At 45.2% G+C, this 23,793-nt stretch overlaps 2 protein-coding genes across 4 annotated transcripts in view; one reads left to right on the top strand and one right to left on the bottom strand.

Annotated features, from left to right (window-relative positions):
• CDH23 (cadherin related 23) overlaps positions 1 to 23,793 on the top strand; it is a 552,537-nt gene that overhangs the window by 444,137 nt on the left and 84,607 nt on the right. The window lies entirely within an intron of this gene.
• VSIR (V-set immunoregulatory receptor) overlaps positions 878 to 23,793 on the bottom strand; it is a 52,674-nt gene continuing 29,758 nt past the window's right edge. Inside the window, exons 5-7 of one of the 3 annotated variants that reach the window (XM_074958932.1) lie at positions 15,866 to 15,893; positions 8,277 to 8,464; positions 878 to 7,102 (exon numbers count right to left, since the gene is read on the bottom strand). In XM_074958932.1, the coding sequence (XP_074815033.1) occupies positions 7,065 to 7,102; positions 8,277 to 8,464; positions 15,866 to 15,893 (254 nt within the window). In that variant the 3' untranslated portion in view covers positions 878 to 7,064. Of the gene's footprint in view, positions 7,103 to 7,166; positions 7,708 to 8,276; positions 8,465 to 15,865; positions 15,894 to 23,793 lie in introns of those variants that run through there. The other 2 variants (XM_074958934.1, XM_074958931.1) reach the window with 2 other exon arrangements.

Below are 23,793 nucleotides of genomic sequence, written 5' to 3'. Positions count from 1 at the left end.
AAGTACAGGATCTCTGTGCCCCAGCAACAGTCGCGGGAAGGGCTCATGGCTGTTGCCACTTTCATTAGTCTCCCTTACTACAAAAATGGGCTGTGCCCTTTGCCAGTCACAGGAAGAGCACATTGCTGTTGCCATTGTGCTGAAGTCTTCCTTAGTGGAGCATTGAGATATTGCCAGCCATGCAGGGCTGGCCTTAGGGGAAGATGGTGCCCTGGACAAACTTGGTGCCCTTTCTTTGAGTTTGATAACAGCAATGCGGGGCGCAGGGTGCAAGGACCAGCTCCTGGCTCCGGAGCCTGGTCAGGCTGCACAGGGAGGAGTTTCTGAGCCTGCGGGCTCCCCCAATCATACAACCCCTGATCACCTCGCAGGAGGAGAGTGGGTATGCAGCCACCACCCATGCCCGTGGGAAGGGGGGAACTAGGGGCTGGCTCACTGGCTCTGCAGGGGTGAACCCTGCTGCCTGAGACTCCCTGACAGGCTGGCAGCTCCAGGCGGCATCACTTGCCCTCTTCCCACTGGCCAGGAGCTCCAGCCCCGGGCTCACCCACACTCACCCCTGCTCCAGCAGCCCAAGCCAACCATTTTGCGGCACTCGGATGGCGCCCCCCCGGATGGTTGCCCACCCGTAAGGCCAGTCCTGAGGCCATGTCCCTGTGCAGCAGAGAGAAGGGGATACTGTCGGTGCCACCTTTCTGAAGTCTCCACTCCTCGTCCGAGTGATCGCAGAAGGGAAAATGGCTGGAGACTAGTCAGGGCTACAAAGAAGACGTAGCAGGCTGAAAACAGGAAAACCACAATGCAAAAACATGTTCAAAGACAAAAGAGGAAACAGAATAAAGGAAGTATGGCAGCACTTCTCTTCCGCTCTCCTCCCTAAACACTTAACACGGTAGTTGCAGAATCAGGGCAGTGGATGTTTAAGTTAAAACAGATGTCGGTTGAGGTGTGGTGTGGAAAGGGGTGGTTCCATTAGAGGAGATTATTCCACTTACTCTGCTGTCCTGGTTGTAACATGGTTTGTAGCACCCCAGCACAAGTCTGCAACAGAACCCCATACAGATTCAGAAAGTAGGGGACAGTCTTGTACAGTTCTGGCTAAAGATTTGTCATTTCTGGAAATGATCTAAGATGATAAAGAAAAACTATTCCAGCAAAAGAATTCTGGTTTTGCCATGCAGACCACTGTGCCCTGGCAACTTGGAGCTTGTCTCTTCATGGTTCCCCACTCCATTCTTCCTTCTGCTTGCCCAGCTTACATAGCATCATCCTAGTGCTGTTAATAACCTCGCCATTATCTTCATAGCCACTGATATTTGATGTCATTAGCCCCTTCTTCCCTGTAGCTGGCTAGATTTTGAGCTATTGTTTGTGGATTCCTTTCTGTTACATAAGAGAATAATATTTCCAATAAAACTTTATTGTATCATCAATCAGTATTTTTATAAACAAATGCATACAAATCTGGAGAAAATGTCACAGCAATCAGAATGTACAAATAGTCCAAAGCAGTTGATTATCTCCTATACCATTCCCGTAGTTTTACTCGCGTCACCGCCCTTCAATCTCTAAACATGCCACCCTGCTGTCAGTGGTCTCAGGAGACACACAATGTGAGCATTTTATGCTGGCCATGGAGAGAAGGTGGTTGGGGGGGTTTTTTGTTTGTTTTTTTAAAATAGAATATCAACATTAAAACTAAAAAGCAGTATCGAGAGCCACTTTTCCAGATCTGATACATAGTTCTTTAGTCGTGCATCGTTCCCATCAGGTTCATGTCTTCCTTTTGAAGGCAGAGACATTATCATGCCTTTGCACGCTTCCCACATGCTCAGGGAGGAGAGTTGGGAATTTAGATAGCTAGTGAAGCCTTTGAACAGAAACTTGAGTGGGAGCAAGTCAGTGGGTGGAAGCACACAGCTGGGTACCTTCTGCAACCAGGAGGTTATTTTGTAACTTTTGGGACCAGTGGTAGCTGGTTTGTGCAAGGCCTCCATGCTCCCAAGGCTTCTCATTTGCTTCTTTTTTAAATCTCTAGCCATGCAAGGGCTTGTTTCTCAGAATTATCCAGTGCACTGCTCAGCAGGGAAGCAGTTAACAGCTGACACAGGAATGGACCCATTAAACAAATAGATCCCCGAATCAGATATTTAAACACTTGTCATGCTGATGTCCCCATGCTGTGGGATCCACAAGACTGGTAACGATCATGCAGAGAATTTTGCTAATCAACAGAAGATTTCAGCTTTCACACAGATTTTCAGGTTTTCTCAATGGGCATCTTTATATGAGGTACCTCTAAAACGAGCCCACTAAAGGAATTAGCAGATTTTGCCCCTAGCCATGTACCATCAAGTATCACCCTGTTAACAAAGAGAAGGACTGTGGAAGTTCTGAAAGGCTGCAGCTTCTCAGATGGACACAGACAGACAATGTGATTCAGGAGCATCTTTTTGCTGTGGTGTACCATGATGTACTAGTAACAGGCCTTATAGTTTCAGTCTATTTAAATAATCTGAGATTTTTTTCCTGAAATTAATCAAACCCTTAGGTAGCAGTTTCTGCCGCAAGATTTTATCCTGTCATCTGTTTGGAGTGTTGAAGAGTCGTTTTGCTCATCCCAGGTTGTTATGATGACTGCCAGGCTGTGATGGCTGCATAGATAAGGTAGTCAGTTACACGGGGTGCTAGTCGGGATCATCTCAGGATGGTTATCTAACATAAGGTGAGATAAAACACAGCTGGCACAGTAGCTGGATTCCTAATGGCCTGAAGCCAGCCCACACACGATGACAACCAATGAGTCACAATAATGACACAATCATCACAACAAGTAGCTTTCAGGTCTAAACTTTTCCAGACTTGTCAGTAGGCTGGAAATCTACCCAGGAGCATATTTCTCTTCTCTGACTTTTTAGATTTTTTTTATTTTTAACGTCTGCTGGTAAGCCGTAGCTGTGCGACTCTGACATGGCAGTCAGCTGGGCATGACATCAGACACTGTGGGAGTCATGTTGCTGATTTTGGAATCATTTCAGGAACACTATTTGTGTTCTGTGTTTTGGTGGTGGTTTGTGTAAGTTACATGTTACGATCTTACTGGAACTCCATTTTCCCTCTGGTCATCTTCAGCCCAGCCTATAGATGGCACCTGAGGGTGTCAGGGAGCAGAGACTCCTAGAAAGTTTCCCTCCTGTGACTTGCTTCTCTGTGCTAGGTGGCAGGGAGGATAGCGTCTAGGTGGGAGACGGAGACTCGCTGGCATTCCTCTGGACTGGGGAACACTGAGGAAACCTGCTGAGGGGAATCTCTTGGCAACAAAATGTAAAATATGCTTTTAAACAGATGGTTCCCACTCTACTTTTCCACCTTCCTCATAGTATGAAAGGTATAGGGGGCAGCTCAGATCCAAGCTGCATGTCCTTCTCCACAGTTGAAAGAAGTTTCTAAACTTTACAAAGTACCAAATGGGCCCCTTCTCGCCTCCCATCAGCCTTTGCCATGAGACCTATCACCTGGAAAGGGTTCTTTTTTTTTTTTTTTTAATGTTTTTATATTACAGCTGGGGGGGGTGTTTTTTAAAGCATCAAAATCTTGATTATTTTTCATCAATGCCTATGATTTTTTTTAAAAAGTAGGAAAATGAAATATTCTGCTCCCAGGCTGAGACTGAAGCTGCCAGCTGGAATGACTCTCTAATAGAGATGGATGGGTTCTAATCCAGCTTAAAAACTGGCCACAGAATGAAAGCATCAAAAGTTCTTGGCTACACTGAAAAAGTGTTGGTGTGATTCCCACAGTAGGACGAGACCCTTTTCCGTTCCCTTCTGCCCACCCCTCCCCTGCTGCCTCAATCTACTGATGGTGTGACTCTTTGGTTGCATAGTTCCAGGCTGGCATCATTAACATGTGATAGAATAACTGACATGCCGTCCCATCTGAGGGAATATGAGAGGGACAATGGGAGAGGATTGGATCAGGATCTGTCCCTTATCTGTGAGCCATCATGGCCCAGCACTCAAACTCAGGTCTTCATTCATGCTTGGCAGTGTATATTTTTTTCCATGACCAGTCTATACCACACCTGAAACTCTCACAAAGCTGGGTCATTTACAGAAAGGTTATGTTATGGTTTCGTTGAGACTCATGCATTCCTATTGTACATCTACGCCAAACAGGGTAGGTGACCCTTAGACAAAAACCGTTTTCTCCGTAGTGTTCTCTCTGTTTCTCAAATCTCCTTAGCCCTTTCCACGTTGCACCTTTTTCAGCCATGTTAAGGAACTCAGAGTAACAAATCTGAAAATGGTTATCACCATGATCATGACTGCAGCTTTTAAAATTATTTTATGACCTGCCAATAGTCATCTGACCCCCTCCATGAGACCTCTGCTGAACACACATTACTTTAATTCAAGCTGGTTCTCATGTGTGCGCCTCTAACTGGAGTCTATTATTGAACAGTGTGTGTTAGTTCTCCTAGCAATCCCAGAGGAGACAATTCCAAAACATTAAATGCTTGCAGAGTTTCTGAGGTACTCTGCCTATGAGTATTTGGTGTGGTCACTCACATAGTCCCAGATGAAAACAGAGGAACATAACACAGATTAAACCATGCTAATAAGTTAAACCACTTGAAATGTTTACTGGTGTGGTTGGTCTCTCTCTGACTCAGGCTGTCTGTGAGATGTTTGCCACATTTCTAATCGAGATGGGCTCAGACTGGAAAACCAGATTCCTACCCACTTGGACTTCAGGCAAGTTGGAATCTGAATCTAGGTCCAAACTCCACAGCTCAGGTCCATCTCTACAATAGGATTGAATCAGAGCAGTGATTCCCCACGCACTCCTGAACTTTTGAAAAATTTGGATCTCGATTTGAATCCAGATCCAAACTCCATGACTTAAGCCAGTCTTTTATTTCTGAATGACTTCTTATCCTTTAGATATTGTAGCTGGCAGCTGATATCATTTTTCTTACAAATCTTCCTGTCATACATCTTTTCAGACAGGGACACAAGTTATAAACACACCATACAGTTTCTATGCAATGGCATCACACACACACACACACACACATCTCTAAGGAAGTAGGTAGCAAAAATCTAAACCCATTGAAGAAGGACTTGTTTTCCTCTTCAGAAATTTCCATTGGGGTGGGGCATATAGAACGTGGAGAGTGGTTCTCACACTCCAGTTCAGTTTGTAAGGCTTCTTTTTTTGTTCAGCCTCTCCCTCCAGTTTAATAAGTTATCTTCTTATTTCTGCTCTAGGTGCCAGTGTTGTAAGTAAGCATGGTGTGGGGAACTGCACATCAACAGTGAGTTTAGCAATGTATTGGTTATTAAATTGTAAGCTTCCTTGTGCAGTGAAGAAAAAACAGCAAGAGTTTCAATAGTTGTGGTGATCTTTTTTTCTTTCTTTCTTGTTTTTTTTCTTAAGAAACTTTCTAAGGAAGAAGAAAAGGAGTACTTGTGGCACCTTAGAGACTAACAAATTTATTTGAGCATAAGCTTTCGTGAGCTACAGCTCACTTCATCGGATGCATTCAGTGGAAAATACAGTAGGGAGATTTATATACATAGAGAACATGAAACAATGGGTGTTACCATACACACTGTAACAAGAGAGTGATCACTTAAGGTGAGCTATTACCAGCAGGAGGAAAAAAACCTTTTGTAGTGATAATCAAGGTGGGCCATTTCCAGCAGTTGACAAGAATGTCTGAGGAACAGTGGTGGATGGAGGGGGGGAATAAACATGGGGAAATAGTTTTACTTTGTATAATGACCCATCCACTCCCAGTCTCTATTCAAGCCTAAGTTAATTGTATCCAGTTTGCAAATTAATTCCAATTCAGCAGTCTCTTGTTGGATTCTGTTTTTGAAGTTTCCATCCCACCATCAACCTCAGCCTGGACCAGTCCACACAAAAGATCCACTTCCTGGACGCTATGGTGCTAATAAGCGATGGTCACATAAACACCACCCTATACCGCTATTCCTACCTACATTCCTCCAGCTTTCATCCAGACCACACCACAGGATCCATTGTGTACAGCCAAGCTCTACGATACAACGACATTTGCTCCAACCCCTCAGACAGAGACAAACACCTACAAGATCTCTATCAAGCATTCTTACAACTACAATACCTACCTGCTGAAATGAAGAAACAGATTGACAGAGCCAGAAGAGTACCCAGCAGTCACCTACTACAGGACAGGCCCAACAAAGAAAATAACAGAACGCCACTAGCCATCACCTTCAGCCCCCAACTAAAACCAACGCATCATCAAGGATCTACAACCTATCCTGAAGGACGACCCATCACTCTCACAGATCTTGGGAGACAGGCCAGTCCTTGCTTACAGACAGCCCCCCAACCTGAAGCAAATACTCACCAGAAACCACACACCACACAACAGAACCACTAACCCAGGAACCTATCCTTGCAACAAAGCCCATTGCCAACGGCATCCACATATCTATTCAGGGGACACCATCATAGGGCCTAATCACATCAGCCACACTATCAGAGGCTCGTTCACCTGCACATCTACCAATGTGATATATACCATCATGTGCCAGCAATGCCCCTCTATCATGTACATTGGTCAAACTGGACAGTCTCTACATAAAAGAATAAATGGACACAAATCAGACATCAAGAATTATAACATTCAAAAACCAGTTGGAGAACACTTCAATCTCTTTGGTCACTCGATTACAGACGTAAAAGTTGCAATTCTTCAACAAAAAAACTTCAAAAACAGACTCCAACGAGAGACTTATGCTCAAATGAATTTGTTAGGTGCCACAAGTACTCCTATTCTTTTTGCGAATACAGACTAACACGGCTGCTACTCTGAAACCTTTCTAAGGAAGATGAGCGCAGCGATGAATTTGAGGTGCCAGGGGAAGCAGTGAATGCTAGAGAAAGTGTCTGTCATTTTTCCCCCTCAAAAGTGGCCTTGCCTTTAAAGCCTTTGCTTCAGCAATAGCCAAAGCTTCTTCCATATTGCTGACAACAAATTCAGTGAAAGTTGTTGTTCTTCAGTAATTTTATACTTTCATGGAATTTGGAGAATCAGGAACAGGCTCTGAAAAGGAGAGACAAGTCTGTTAATTTTTGGAGGTTATTTATGGATGTGGAGCTCACTGGGCACTTCTGTAGCTGTGGTTTTATGTGCTTAACAGAAAATTCTTCCCCCATTATAGACAAGTCTCTAGAAGATCCAAGTTGCTGGGGGTATACATTGCCGTTTGCAGGCACCTTTAGCAGAATGATTCAGCCAAATGTCACCAGGTGCAAAGGTGGCAGGGAAAGGGAACTAAGGACCTGACCCAAAGCACATTGTTGGAGTTAATGGAAAGACTTCCATTGACTCCACTGGGCTTTGGGTCAGTCCCTAATGTTCCATGGCTCACAATTTAAAATCTCCTAGAGGCAACATTTCTTAGGGAAACTGGCAGGATTTTTTTTTCTCTAGCAGGTATTGAGTTGAGTTAGCTTTCCCTATGTGTAACAGCATCTACTATATTGTTAGTAACAGGGTGTGAAATGTCAGGCCGGCTCTGGGAGATTAATATGGGGATACTCTGGGGGCAGGGATAATGGACTGACGAGTATGTCCACCAGTTTGACATTGCTAGTCCACACCTGGAACTCGAGCACTGCAGAGACTCACTGGCTGGTGAGAACCCCCTGTATGAAAGAAGAGCAAACCTCATCATTACCCCATGCTGCAGGACAAACAAAAAGAGCCAATTGTGCCACAGCTGTGTTTCTTTCCCCAAAAACCTGAGATCTTGTCAAGTTCCCCTGTTTACCTCCAAGCCATAGATTTATTATTTTTTGGTTTGTATCAGAATTTCTCTTGAGACACCAAATAACTATGAGTAAAGGTCAGTGGGCCAAATTCAGGTTTCATTGACATCAGCGTAAATCTGGAATAACTTCATTGGATTAAGTGGAATCACTCCAGGTCTATGCTTGTGTAACTGAGACCAAAATTAGGCGCAGTAGGTCTAAAATGAGACACTACGGCAGAGATGCAGTGTTTTTTCCCCTCCCCAAAGTCACAAGAGTGTACATTTCATGTTAAGAGAGAGGTTAGATTCAAACTGAATATTTAACAGGTGATCACTCCCCTCCCTTTCTGCCTCTTTTTCCTTTCTAATGTCCCTCTTCAATGGCTGGCTGCTTGGTGCCTCTGTCACGACAGCTTTAGCCCGGGTTAACCAAGGAAATCATTTTGTAAAATGGACACTTACCCAGTGTTGGGAAGAAACAATCCCCTGTGCCTGGAGGAGACAGCGGAGTGTTTGGTTCTGAGAGAAGGTGCCGGCCTGATTCTGACTGCTGGCGGCTGGCAATGTATGTCATCTGCGGCTTGGGCCTGGACTCTGTATTTGTGGATGAAACAGCCTCAAAGACAGGGTTTTCGATGCCTTGAGCATTACTGCAGGAGAAAATACAGTGTCAGTCCTCACTCTCCCTCTTTCTCTCTCACCCATGGAGAACTCCAGAATTATAGACTTTCTTCCATTCTAACAGTAGCACTTATTGTTCTTAGTATGGAAGTTCCTATGTATCTGACTTAAACATAAGCTGGTGGGTCTCTCTTGTGTTTGTCCTTTATCGTTTTTCTAGGGCTTGCTTCCTAGCACCTGGTCTTTCCCCTGTAATGCCACCATTGTTTTGTACAGCAAACAACTCTGATGTGATACAAGCACAGGCATGGGATCTTGCTGGTGGAAAACACAGATTCTGAAGGAGGCAGGATCTCAGTAAAAACATTATAATGAGAAGTGGTATAACCCTTGTCATGGGATCACTGGCCCCTTTAAGGGGAATCCGGGTCCAGGTTACCATGATAATCAAATTTAAAGGAAACGAGTCCATATAGGAATTTAATTGAATAATGAGCACCTGGGCCTGATAAAAGGCTATCAGGGCTCAGTTCCAGTGAGGTGCTTTTAGAGAAATTCTCTGAATGGACAGGAGCTTCCAGAGACCACAAGTCCCAAGGAGGAGGGCTGTGTACACACCCCTGAGTCCAAAGAGAGAGACAAGGGGCCAGGACTGATGCAATGAGTACTTGCAGCACTAGGTCAGCAGGGGGTGCTACAGGGCAGGCCCTACAACAATAGGCGCCAGAGTGGGATTCCGAGACATCCTTCCTTCCCCCTCCTTCTCCCCCCCAATCAATGAGGGATGACTGAGCAGCACGGTGTAAACATCTGCCTTGGCTGTGAGATTTTGATCCTCCCATGTCAGCATATAGAGGGGCTGCCACAGCTGTTCCAGATCCAGTTTTTGGGAGTGCTCAAGCAGCAGCAGAGGCCTGTCAAGGAGGTTCCATGATGGGAAAGAGTCAATCATCCTAAACACCAAAAGGGACGGAGGCACAGGCTCGACCGGCTATATGTTTTGACTGCAGGATGAGTTTTCTCCTATATGAACAATGATTATAAGGCTGGCGTGGTTGCTCTGAGCACCAGAGGAACCAGGGAGAGCCAGGCTATCAAAGATACCCTGACAGGAACTGCTGGGACCAGGACTATTGTGGCATCTGAACAAAGGACTGTGGGGACCCAGTTGGGGCAAGGAAGAGTAATGCCCCAGGGTCAGTCTGTTTTGGCTGTGGGGAGAACAGGCACACAGAATGGTGTTGCCCTGCTAAAAATGTCTACTTTGGGTAGATGGACTATAATTCTGAGGAAGCAAGACCCTATAAAAATAGGCAAATGGATGTAAAATTAAAGGTGGGAGGCTGTGGGTTTCACCGTTACCCATTAGTTAGGGGAAATACCCTTACATGACTCTTAGCCCCAGAGTATTAGAGCTTGAGGAACTTGAATAAAAGAACCAGGGCAGACCCAGGAAGCCGAAGGAGATCCAATCAAGGGCGGGTCCACCAGCTGCCCTAAAGGATGACAGGATTCTGGGTTTGAGCAGGCCAGAAAAAATATGGAACTTGACTCAAATGATCGGGAGGGCCAGGGAAATGGAGGCACAAGAGCCATGATGTGACCGTTAAACAATTCAATAAACTACAGGTGCAGCTGGTAGATTTCTACCAGGAATTGGATGGCTGTACAAAGAGTTAGGAGGCCCAAATTCAAGAAATGAGGTGGGAAACACTCTCAAGCTACAGATGGGGTTGATCATACAGTAGAAACAAACCAGGCCAATAGAAGCAGAGTTTGAAAGGGCAAAGCAACCGTGGCAGAGCAAATGGGAATGGCTGACCAGTGAGAGAAAGATTCCTCTCCCTGGCAAAGGAAACACTTGGCACTCGCGGAAGGAAGTAACAGGGTTCTAAGTCATCTTGAAAAGTGACTCTGGACAGCCAAACCCATTGGAGAGCAAGTAATTTAAGCCAGTGGATAAACTGGCAGACCTGGGAGCTCAACTATGTATTATGTAGGAGTTACTGCAGGAAGCCAAACACCAGAAACTGAGTCTCCATATCCAGGTGGAACAGATGGAGGATGAGAAGATATGTGAAGGTGCCGAGCTAAATCAAAACCTTGAAAAAGAGGTCTTCAACCTAAAAGACAGAACAACAGGAGCTGGAAGATCTGCTTGTTTTGGAGAAGGAATGCTCTATGTACTACAGAGACAAGTGGAAAACATATTGAAATAGAAATACAGGAACAGGTGAGACCGACCCTCTCTTTGAGCAGAGCAATGGGCGAACACTTGAAACAGAAGCTGGAGCTAGAGAATGGCAAGCATACCTTGGAGCAGCAGGTTACTAAGATGGAAAAGGAGCTGGAGACTGACTAGTGAGCTCCAGGAACTGGCCATTGAGGAAGTAGCCTTACACACCCTGGCAGCTGGTTTGCAAGGAAAACTGGCTGGGGATTGTGTAGGAGTGCAGGACCAGGGTGCTGAAGCCCATATAGAGACATGCAATAGGACGCAGAGCTCAGAAATCAATTCTAGGGAGACTTGTGTTGATACAAAGGGCCTGACTGAGAAGCAGGGCCTCCAGAAAGACCTTCCAAGAGGAGCAGTCAACTGTTTGACAATGGATTGGGTGTTCTGTGGCACAAACCCTGAGATCCAAAACACAACAGAAGCTTCAGTAATGCCAGTTGCCCTCTCAGCTACACAGCAGACCTCTCTAGTAGAGGACTGGAGTGAGCTGGAGGAGAAGGCTGCTACTGCTGATAGGAATCCTCAAACTGCAGGTGCAGAGAGCTGAAGAATGGGAGGCACTGGAACAGATGTGCTCCTCGGGGGGAAGGATCATAGTGCAAGCTGTGAAGCGGGAGCAGCAGCAGCTGATCTGCCTCAAAGTTGAAAACAAGACTACCAAGCAGCAGTGTTTGCTGCTGCAGAGGCAGTTGACTAAGCTCCAGAACCTGCTTAAGATCCAGCTGGGGTTGAGCTCCAACTTGACTAAGGATAAAGAGCTGGAATCCTGTGGCGTGAGGCCACTACTAGAGGAAAATGTATTGAGCAAGAAGGTACAGCAGCCTTCTGAAGCTAAGAACTGCCCTGTCATGGCATGACGAAGCTGCAAGGCCAACTCCCAGCCAAACCCCTGCTTAAAAAAAAAAAGAGTCCACCCCAAGAAAAAAGGGAGACCCAGATAGTGCTAGGGTTCAGAACATCATTCAAAAGGTACTGTAAGTCCAGGAATATCAGAAATGCGTGCTGCTGAATGGATTGTTAAGAATGGTAGGAAAAAGGGTCCAGTCCTTAGAGGCTGGAAGCCCTGAAAGGAAGACAGGCTTGGATAGGGCTATTTTTAATCCCGATGGCTATGCTTATGTTTGTATCCAGGGAGGCTCCTCCCCCAGAGACCAAGTAGTAGCCTTAAGTCAGTTCAACTGTGGTGAAAGCTTTGTGGTGTTGACCATACCAGAAGTAGCTGGGGAACTAGGCTTTCAGGGGATACAGCATGTGGTGAACTATGACATGCCGAGAACTATGAAGGAATATGATCACCGCATGAGGTGCTTACAAGATAGTGGGACCCAAGTCCTGATCATGTCATATTTTACAGAGGGGGACAAAAATATTGTCAAGGATTTAATAGGTTTCCTAGTTGCTCCTAAACAGGAAGTTTCCCCTGGCTTGAGAACATGACAAAACATTAGCCATTGTTGAGCCTACATTTCGGTATAGGTTGGCTTTGCTGGGGGGAAGGTATGTCACAGGGTTGCTGACCCCCTGTTTGCTGGTGCCTATAGAGAAAGAAACTCTCCTAAGGGAGAGGATCTTCCAGAGATACAGGCTGAGCATGCCCCTGAGACCAATGGGAAAGACTTTATTTCAAGTTTATTTGTATTTAATAAAGTAGAACCCCAGCAGGAGAATGTTGTCTTACCCTTTTTTGGACTGTGTGGAATTGTGACCTTGAGAGAAGGGAAACTGAGGCAGGGAGTGCCTGTAGCGCCACACTAGTTAGCAGGCAGTGCTACAGTGTAGGTACATCCTGAGATAGCCTACCCCGGCTGGCTGGAATTTAAACACTATTTTGTGTGTGTCATGGACCCAACACTGCTAATAGGTAAAGGAGATTTTTCTTTAGCTCAAGTTGTGGGACCCTGAGTCTTTGGAGCACCAGGATATGAATTCTAATTCCACTGATAATGAAAAGTTCCAAATGACCATAGCATGCAGCATAATCACAATCACGAAGCTCTAGTTGGCCCTAGATTAGGTATAATATATTTATAAGTGCTCAGGTGCCTCTTTCTAGCAATATAAAGTGCTAACACAAGCTACCTGAACACCATCCACAACCAGGAAATGCAATTGAGCAGTTCTTGCAATTACTGGTATTATAAATGAGGGGAGTTTATAATACCTGAAAGAGAGAGGCAGGGGAGCCCCTACAAATACAGTGTAATAAAGCACTGAAACACGGGGAGAAATTTTGTAAATAAATTAATTTTCTTTTGCAGACCAGTAGAGAAGGAAAATAGTAATTTTAACCCTCCCTTGCAGTTACTGACCAAATGGAATGTCACATTTCGTCAGTTCCAATTTGCATCTCTTTTCATCACGCTTGTGATTGCTAAAAGTACCCCCAATATCAACCTCAACCCTAAGCTGCTTTTCAGTTCCTTCCGCATGAGATGCTATCCCTTTGGAAGAAAGAAAGCATGTAGCTCCCTAGAGTGTCTTGTGCTGTGATCAGCTGACTGAATTTCAGCACTTATTAACAATCAAGACAGCTGCAGAGGATTACAGGCCAACTAAGTATAACACCAACAGATCCCGATTGTCAGCGGGCGGGATCGAACCTGGGAATTCTGGAGCTTAGTGCATGAGCCCCTACCAAGTGAGCTAAAAGTCAACTGGCTGTTAGCCAAGGCTGTCAAGCAGACTTTTTTCTTGCTTTCTTTCTCTGTCTCTTGTCTTGGTGCCACTAGATAGGACAGAACACCACACCCAGGAGGTGTGTGGGTTACATACGTGTTTAATTTTTGTTTAACTGTTTCTTCCTGATGTTTCCTCCACTATGAGAGGTGTTGTTTATTTTAAGGCCAAAGTGGCCAGATGTCCTTTGAGGTTCCATCAATGTCAATAAACAAAACCAAGGTTAATTTGCATTCTCATTTCAGTTTCTGTTTTATCCTGCCAGTTTCAGTTACTGCTTGAAACAGCTCAATAGGGCAGGCAACAGGTTTAGCCTTTTAGTCAAGGCCTGTCTGACCCAAGTTGATGAGATTTTAAAATGAAAAAGTAGGAAATCTGTCACAGGGCCAGATGAGGGGTAGTTGGAGAGTTATGCATGTAGGAGAGTGGGGATGGAGAATGCCGTCCGCAGGCTACCAGAGTTCAAAATGAAAAGCCAGGAAGCAAGCATTAAAATAAAAGGTAGTGTGGGTGGATACTGTATTTACTCCTCTTGTAGATCAAGACATCAACCACACTTTCTATAATAGGTGATGAATATAGTTTGGCTTAGTCTGTATTAACAGATCAAGAGGAAGACACAACTGATATCTGTTGTCAACAATGCCTCTGATTAGTCACTGTGACCCCAGGTCCTTGTCCTTCTTTCTTCCCACAGCCTAATGCAGTATTGCCAAACACAAGAGATAAAAAATCTCAAGTCGGAGCACCCAAAACCATGATTTTTTTTTTAAATCAAATAATATTTTAGAGTTTGTCTTTTTAATTCCTCTGCCAGTGTGTGTGTGTTGTTATTTCAGGTTGAAAAGTCAACCTTTGATGAACACACAAATGGACTCCTATCCCCATTGCTCAGATGTACTCCCCTCACTCGCTCCTCACCCCTAAGACAGGGGAACTGCTATCAAATTCCTATTGCTGATCCAGCAGCAATGCTTCCCTGACTCCTGCTGCCCCAGACTTCTCCAGCTAGGACTCAGCAGTACCTGACTGCTCTCCTCCCCTGCCCCTTGGTTTCTCCTCTGCCTGGTTCCCAGCAGCACTACTTCCCTGCCTCCCACTGCCCCAGGTCCCTCACTCTGCTATAAGGCCATACCTGAAGGCAGGTCCCAGTGGTGGAGCAGATCCGTGTCCCCAGTCCTGAGGCTCTTGCACAGAGCTCTGCCCACATGCCCAGCCCTGAAAATTGAAGGATTGGGGGGGAGGAGGGGGCCTTCTCGGGTCACTGCAAGAGCTCCTCCTGCAGGTGCCAAAATCCTATGACTCCAGATCAGTCCACAAGACTTGGCAACACTGCCTTCCCCTGGCTGCTCGATGGGACTCCCCTTCCCCACCACTGCCCCCAGGCTGGGGAGCTGCAAGTCTATCCCCTCCATTCCCATGCCCATCACTATCCTCTGCATCTCCAAGGCTTCCCTCCTGCCCCTCGCATCCTCCTGCATCCCCTAAATCCGCTTACTGCTCCCCCAGCACCTTGCTCCTCCTCACTTTCCCCATTCACCTTTCACAGGGTCTTTTCTGCTCCTTATATTCCCTGTGTCCTGGCCAGCTCCCTGAACTAGGGAGTGGTAGCCATTTTGCCTGTGGGCATGGCTTAAGTTCAGTCTCACTGGAAGAAACAATGGGAGTAGAGTGACCAGATGTCCCGATTTTTATAGGGACAGTCCCAATTTTGGGGTCTTTTTCTCACATAGGCACCTATTACCCCCCCACCACCACCACCTGCTGTCCCGATTTGTGACACTTGCTATCAGGTCAGCCTAAATGGGAGGTGGAAGCCAATGTTATGAAGGGCAGCCTAGCTGCCACATGCAGATAGACTGTAGGGAAATGGTGGTCATCTTGCTGGCTTCAGCAATAGGAAATGGGGGCCATTTTGAGCAAGGGAAAATAAGTCAGTTGGCAGCCTTGTTTAAAAAGAAAAAACAAAACCCCAAAATCATCAGAGACTCGATGAAATTGTGAGAGTCAGCACTACTTCTAATGCTGTTCACATGCTGTGGCTCCCCCTCTGTCCTCATTTCCCCCCTCCCGCCCCCCGCCTCCTCCTTTTCTCCCTTCTGTTTGGTCCAGGAGCCAAGCCATTGTACCATTCTAGAGCCTGGAGGCCTCACACATGTCCTTGACATCTCATTCTCATACCTTGAAGCCTTAGCAGTGGGGATTTGGGAGCCTCCATGGTGCAGGGAGATTCTGACTCTCACATGACAGGGTTACAAAAGAAGTAGGTAGTTTCCATTTGGGAAGAGGGAGGAGAAGTTTGTGGTAGTGGGGCAGTTATCTAAATGTGGATTCTCCATCATCCCTACCACTATGCTAAGGATGTCAGTACAACCCAGTGTCACCGGCAGTCTGCCAACCTAGAGTTTAGGTCATTATCAGAGGAAGCAGAGGAAAAGCAGGACATTTCCAGGGTCACAAGGAGGGAAGGGAGCATGAACAGGCTAGTGGAAAATGGAAAGACTTAAGATTTCCTCACCTCTCCATTCTTACAAGTTCATGAGCACCTGCAAAAAGACAAAAAAATGCTTTTATTATAGTAATAAAAAACAACTGTTGCTATTTACAATCAGATTTCACGGCAAAAATGTTAACGCTGCAAATTCAGAAATCTGTCTGCATAGTTTCCTTCTAAAGGTGAGCACTCTTGCTGCTTTGTAACTGAGACAGTTGCCCAGGGCTCTCATGTAAGGTGTCAGATATACAGTTCTATGTTACACACAAAAGGCTGGGACATGGGCACGTTCCATCAGCAGTGAAAGGATTATGTGTGGGGACGTATTCCAGCCCTAGCCATGGTGACCAGAATGCATTGCTGAAACTGAAGCACTAGGCAATGCAATACAATAGAAATGAGGTGCTCCCAAGTGCAGCACATGAGTGGTTAAGTCCTCAAGTTCCTTTCCTTTCCTCTTCACTGATTAGCTTGTTTTTTGTTTTCCTGCGCAACTTTTACTGTTCTCATAAATCTGTGATTTGGTGGTTTGGACTAGGGGAACGGAAACTGCCAGTTCATCTGGAAAATGGATACCAAATCGAGTGCTCTGGAGCTTGCCAGGAGCTGTTTCCTGTTTCCTCTTTCATTTCCTTCTTCATTAAAATGTTTTAAAGATGAATAAAAGTGGAAGCAGTCATAGCACTAGCCTTTTTATCCCACTGACACAACACTGACCTGCAGCTCCTCCTGCATCCTCCTACAGCTGTACTAATGGACCTTGAGTCTGACTTGCAGAGCTCTCTTGGATTTCAACTCTGCATTGTCATGAGGTGGAGGAACCCTGTCAACTTGTAAAAGCAACAGATACTTGCTATGGAGCAGCCTGAGATCGCCAAGCTCTCATTCTGCTTCTGATCTCATTCATGTTTTGAACATGCGACTCCAGAGGAGAAGAGGGGCTCATAATGCATGAACCCTGTCTCCAAAGCTTGCTGGTGCCCTTTTCAGAAGGCATGAACTCTCTGCTATCCAGGCACAGACAGGTATAAACAGCTGAGTTTCTTTGGTGTTAACCTTTGAACACAGCACTTTCTATGGGCAGTGTAACAAGGTTGTCCTAATGGAAAGCATCCAGATAAGGAGAGTGACCCCCGTGATGATTCTTGTGTGGACGTTCTAAGTAGTGGGGGGCTTTCTGGCATTTTGTTTTGGATTTGATTTCTGTAGTATGCTCATATTTCTTTGGGTGGGTGTATGCAGTTCATGCTCCGTGCAAACACAACACAGCTGCTGATTTCCTTAGGAAAACTAAATCAAAGCAAATTCTGATTCAGCGGCACTGGCACTCAACTGTACCAATTAGAGCCATCTTTTCAAGGAAATTGCATTTTACAGTATTCTTCCATTAGGGCTTATTGGTGAGAGAGTCTCACAATTTGGCCATGCTCTCAACAGGCTCATGGCATCAACAGGAATTTTGTCTGAGCTTGGACTACAGGATTGACCCAATTTTAGTAATGTCAGTATTAGTGTTAATAAAGTTGACTTCAACATCAATTATTTCAGCACCATCCCTATTAATAGTAGTAATATTAGGACTAGTGACATCACTATTACTACTGTTTAGTCTCCAGATCATAGTAACATCAACAGAGCAGATGCTTGGCCTACTCTGCCAGTTTTATGGGAGAATTCACACTCTGTGCCCCTTGCGTGTCACATCTGTATAGGCTCTGTGCATTGTGGCCATGTAGGTGTGCAAGGCAAGCTGTACAAACTCTGCAGAGAGCTCCCTTGGGACTGAGGGGAACGTTCACTTCACTGACACACAGCTGCCTTCTGAAGCAGCATTCACTCCCTCAGAAGGTTTTTGTCACAAATGTACTGCTGCTTTTGGACATTACTTTCAATCCCTGTGTCAAAGCCCCAACAAAAGGTCTCTTTTCCATAAAGACATGAGTAGAGGAGCTCCTCTGTTTTAAACTAGCATGACCTTTACACCTGGTTAATTGTCCGCAATAAATATAGAGCAGGAGTGATGTTTGGCTGTTCTGCAGATTATTTCATGACTGGAATTTCTTAGTGCAATGAAAATGGAGTGGATATCATTATACATCAAGTGTAACAACTATACTACTTTGTCATAAGAGCAATCAGTATTTCTCTCAGTTTCTCCTCTTGAGTTTCTCTCTCTTACTATGTCTCCTTTTGTCTACCTTTCTGTGCCTCTTCCCTGTTCATTTCTCATTGCTCTTATCCTTCCCTTTCTCCCATCTGTCGATCCATTCTTCCCTCTCTCAGTTTAAGTGGGCTGAGTCCTGAGCCCCATCCTGCCCATTCCATTTCAGTCCCTGATCTTCCATTCAGTGAGCGTTCTGCAGGCTTGTAGGATTGGATTGTGGCAGGCATATTTCCTAGTATTAACCCTGAAAGTTTTGTGCTCTAATTCCATGATGCAAGATTCATCACATTAACTATTGTTTTCACCAGCTCTCAAGAATCCCAACTCCAGTGGGTTAATTTAAAGTGCAGCTGTTGCCGTATTTTCACCTGCTAGAACAATAGCATGACTCTGCAGCAGTGCCATTGATGGGAAGATCTATGTTCAGGAGTGACCTGAAACATCTACCACTCCCCCTCACCTTGCCCTAGCATAGAGGAGTGTACTCATTGCTGACGTGTGACCCCTTCTGGCTCTGGGATTAGTGGCAGCTTTGTAAGAGAATTTGAGCCACACTTGTTGAGAAAGACACGATGCTGTGCTAAGTATCAATCTGGCTAGAAGGAAACCCTGCTCAATGAAAGCCTGGAATAAAGAGAGTGATAGGAAGGGACAAGTTGAAATGCAGGTCCAAGAATGAAGGAGTAGATTACATTTGCTAGGATCCAATTTAATATCCTGATTTTCTGCACTGAGGTGGAGGGGGAATCTTTGCATACAGAATGGGTTGGAGGTGTGTGGAACGGGCCTTGCACACACTTTACGCACAAATAAACAAACTGCTTGGAGCACTGCCCAGCCTTGCAGATTCTTCCCCTCCGAGGAAGGCAACTCATGTCCTGATCTTCCTCCCCTCACTCAGTAACCTGGAGTCTCAAATTGCTTGGAGCTCCACAGGACATAAAACCAGCTTAGGAGGGGGAGAAGAGGAGGGATATTCTGCATTATAGTATTCGTGGGTTTTTTTGTTTTTTTTTTTGTTTTGTTCATTGATATCTTCAGATGTTAAAGTCTCCAGTGTTCAACTGCCACCTCTTGAACTCAAAGGAAATGAGAGGCCCTGATGTTTGTGGTTTACTGTGTTGTTAGTTCTGAAGAGTGGGGCCTTCTGTTTCTGAAGTTAGCACAGTGTGAAACAAGATTGCAGCTGGGCTACTGCAGTCTTGTTTGTACCTGGGTGCATGCTCTATACCAGCAGTTCTCAAACTTTAGCAACTCGAGGACCCCCATTTTTATATACAATTTTTCACAGACCCTCAAGTCCTCTGCTCAGCCCCAGACCCCACCCAAACTCCACCCCTTCCCCCAAGGCCCTACCCCACCTCTTCCTGCCACTGCTCCACCCCTGCTCCTCCTCTTTCCTACCTCTTTCCACCCTCTCCCCCAAGCACGCCCCGTCCCCGCTCCTCCCCCTCCCTCACAGCGCCTCCTGCACGCCACTGAACAACTGTTCCCCAGCATGCAGGAGGCGCTGGGAGGAAAGGGGAGGAGTTGGTCAGCAGGGCCTGCAGACCCCCTGGAGTACTCTCGCAGACCCCAGTTTGAGAAATAATGCTCTATATAATGTATTTATCCACGGCCAACTTTACAGGTGGGCGATAGGGCCGGGGGTGCCTTCCAAGTGCCACAAGCTGGCAGGCCTGGGCTGCTGGGGCAGGGGTGAGTGCAGGCGGGCCAGGAGCTGGAGCCAAGGGCCAGCTGGGCAAGGGGCAGGCGATGCTACCTGCAGTTGCCAGCCTGGTGGGAAGGGGCAGGCAGCAGGGCTTGCCCCTGGGGAGGCAGCGGGCCAGACACTGGTCCCCCTGCCCTTGCCCACGCACCTGCTCTCCTCCTGTTAGGTGACCGGGGGTGTATGACCAGGGCAGCCCCCAGGCTCAGAAATTCCTCCCTGTGCAGCCTGGCCGAGCTCCGGGGCCAGGAGCTGATCCTTGCTCCCTGTGCTCCACACTGCTGTTCTCAAACTCAAAGAAATGGCACCAAAATATAAATTCTTCCAGAGTGCCATTTTCCCTAAGAAAAGGAGTACTTGTGGCACCTTAGAGACTAACCAATTTATTTGAGCATAAGCTTTCGTGAGCTACAGCTCACTTCATCCAATGAAGTGAGCTGTAGCTCACGAAAGCTTATGCTCAAATAAATTGGTTAGTCTCTAAGGTGCCACAAGTACTCCTTTTCTTTTTGCGAATACAGACTAACACGGCTGTTACTCTGAAACCTGTCATTTTCCCTAAGGCCAGCCATGCATTTATCTGTGCACATGCAGGTAATATTTTAATAAGGGGGGCCCTAAAATATTTATGCCCTTAGCCTGTGGTAAACTTCATGTCCCCTGGTTGCATGGCCATGCAAAAAATAGTGGTGCCAGACAGGGAACTCTATTTGTTTTCCCATTTTAAAAAAAACACAAAACACTTCCTCATGACCACATTGAAAATGCAATACCTCTTGACAAGCACACTTTATATTAAATGCACATACTACAAATATTCGTATTCTGCTCCTGAGCAATGTATTCGTAATAAAGGTGGGACTAAAGGCCTAATGAGATATCAGGGGGCTATCATCTCTGAGATTAAAAAAAAAATTAAAAAAAATATTTGAGACTTGGTGCAGTCTGGTGTATTCCAGTTTCAAAATACTTGCTCTTCAGAAGTACTTTTATAACCCCCAGGAATTAGTGACCTCTGGCAGGGATGGTGAACTCATTCACAGACAGCGAAATCATCTCACTCTTCCCTTTAAATGGGCAGGGGGGAGGATTTTAACAAAGGTTTCCAGAGAGCCTCATCCAGTAAAACTCTTTGTTCAGACACTTGTATATATGCACAAGTTCATACAACTCCAGTAGGTATTGTGCATACAAGTATGTACATAATTATTGCATGTGTGAACTGGCTGTGTATGAGTACAGATGTATATGCTGCACATGCACGTGTGAAGGTCTGTGTGCAAATGTTTTCATGCCTGTAGGCATGCGATCATGTATGTTCAGTGTGTTTTGTGTAAGAGTGTGGTGGAGGTGGAAAAAGCTGGGCAAATACTGTGATAACAATTCCAGATGACTCATTTGGATTTTAGAACATTTGGCTTTGGCTCTATGTACACACCCCTCTGTGCTCTCTTCTCACGAGTATTCCCGCAATGAAACTCACTGGCAGGAGCTGCCTGAGTCATTCTTTCTATCTATTTGTTGTGGCACCATTGCTAGCTACAGGAGAGCAGCATTGAGGCTGTGTGGTAGCCATGGCATGCACCTTAACTTTGTTGGATGAAATATTTTCTTTTATTTCCAGAGTTTCAGTATAGGTGCATTTGATGTTCTGGAAGGGTACAAGATATTGCCAGTCAAACTTAAGTCTGTATTAATGAAGCTTTTGGGCAGTGAATTTCTGTTGTTTTTGTTTTGGGTTTTTTAAGAAAGTGGTGCTAGTGAAGGGGTGTAATTGTGGGTCACCTGTGTATAGAGCTATGAGATTTTTTTCAATTTGTCAACCATACTGAAAAATAGTTTCAGGCTGACCCAAAATGATTTTTTTTTGACATTTTTAGCAAACTGAAAAGTTGGGGGGCAAATATTGTTTTGAGTCAAACAAAATATTCTCAGAATGCTGCCAAAGGCATGATTCATCCTTACAGTACATGAATGCAGTTCAGGTTCAGTGGCCACAGCACATCACCTTCAGCCACCAACAGAGCACCAGACCTGCTGCATATGCACAAATGACTTTCTCTGGCTCTTCAGCTTGACTTGAGCCACACTGTTGAGCCAACTTTTACCTTGAATAACTTTTATAATTTTGTGGGGCAGTGGGCCCCAGGCACTAATTGAGATCAAACCTGAACAGGAGATATCATTTTGGGAGCCATAGTTTGAGCTCCAGGTGTGTGCAAGCTGTAATAACTGTAAATTTTTGATGCCTTTATTTTTCTTTTTAAAGAAGAGCTGTATCTCTGGAGCCCCTTGCCCAAATGACCCCAAACTTTGAACACTAACTCTACCCAAAACCCTGAAGAAGCATAGCAAATTTCAAAGAAATCTGGGTGTGCATGTGGATTTTAGGCCACTGAAAAAAATTGTCTGTCAGACAGTAAATAGTCTCACCCTTAACTAGAGTGGCGCTACCACCTTGATATAATCCCATAGGGCCTGTCATCCTGGTATCGGTGCCCCTACGTATTAATTCAAAACAAAAAGGATTTTGAACAACAAATTCTCACAGAACATACTTGAGAACAAGAGCTAAGTTTTACCATTTCGGGGAAAACTGCCATGCATGGGGGACTGTGCGGAGCCACACTCTCTCAAAGGACAGTTGCGGAGGCATGTTTCTACTCCAGACTCATAGGTGCACAGAGGGACCTTGTAGGCAACTATCTCCCTTTAGCATGGTGCTAGTCTGAAGTTTTTTGATATAGCATCTTAGCTGTAGGCCATTGGCTATAATACAATGAATAATAAAAATTTTAAATTGGCGCAGCTCCAAAAAAGATACAAATTTTAAAAACACAAGATTAACACTTCCTTAAAATCAATTACACCTTTAAAATCACCAGCCCTAAAACGATATACAAAAGTAAGATTTAAATTAATATTAGGACTGGAGTACATTACTTCATTGAGGTCAAAAGTAGCCTTTCATCGATATACCTTCTTATTTTTATGGCCAACCAGGCAAATAGAGTAACAGCATGTATGATTGAAACACTTGCACTACATAGGAAGAATTCTAATATCTGAGGTGATGTTGTAGAAGGCATCTGGGCCAGGAGTAGAGATAACCATTTGTTTCTCAGGTAGCAGTATAGGTTACAAGTCAATAAATAGTGTGGTAAGTCTTCGACGTGGACAGACCCACATGGACAAAGACAATTATGTCTCTCAGTGTCAACATACCTCCCTTCCAAATAGGCTATCTGCATAGTTTGGAAACAGAAAACTGTAAGGCCCTCCTTAACTTACTGTAGTTCCAAATATTCCTCAAAACTATGGCTACGGGGGAGGGATAGCTCAGTGGTTTGAGCATTGGCCTGCTAAACCCAGCATTGTGAGTTCAATCCTTGATGGGTCCATTTAGGGATCTGGGCCAAAAATTGGTGATTAGTCCTGTTTTGAGCAGGGGGTTGGACTAGATGACCTCCTGAGGTCCCTTCCAACCCTGATATTCTATGATTCATTAAGTGAGAATGCCAAGAAAACATATTTGCTGTATGAACAACTGCCATGTCCAGTTGTTGGCAGATATCTTCTGCTCTGAGCTTAATTAAGGTGTTCATGCTTTTGCTTACAGTCCTAACTCCAAGTCAGGTTCAGGAAAGTCCAAAGAATGGAAGGAACAGTGAATTTGCAAAACCCAAGAGAACTTTAGAGAATTTATCTTGTTGAACTGTTCCTCCAGACATGACTTGGGAAGCTGCTGTTGTGGATTCACATTCCCCTACCCCTGCCCTGAGTAAGACGCTGATATGTTATTTGGGAGGCAGAGCATTCTCCTTATTAATTTGTTTTGTACAACCTCTAACTTGCTAAGATTCTTTCAGCCCCAAATTTCCTCAAGATGGTAGTAGCTAGTTTTCGCAGTTCAGTGAGAGTGCACGTTCCTGGCCCTGCCTCCTTTCTGCCTTCCCGTGCTCCCTTTGGGATGCTGCATCTCCCTGGGAGCACACAGAAGACGCAGTCCTTCTGATTCCTGCCAAAGGCAGGGACTGTAATTGTGTGGGAGTGGGAAGGATCCAGGTGCCCTCCCCCTGT

Source organism: Natator depressus, chromosome 7 (assembly GCF_965152275.1).
Source record: "Natator depressus isolate rNatDep1 chromosome 7, rNatDep2.hap1, whole genome shotgun sequence".
Taxonomy (NCBI): Eukaryota; Metazoa; Chordata; order Testudines; family Cheloniidae; genus Natator; species Natator depressus.
The sequence above is the reverse complement of the archived record's forward strand: the minus strand, read 5'-3'. Positions and strand labels throughout refer to the sequence as shown.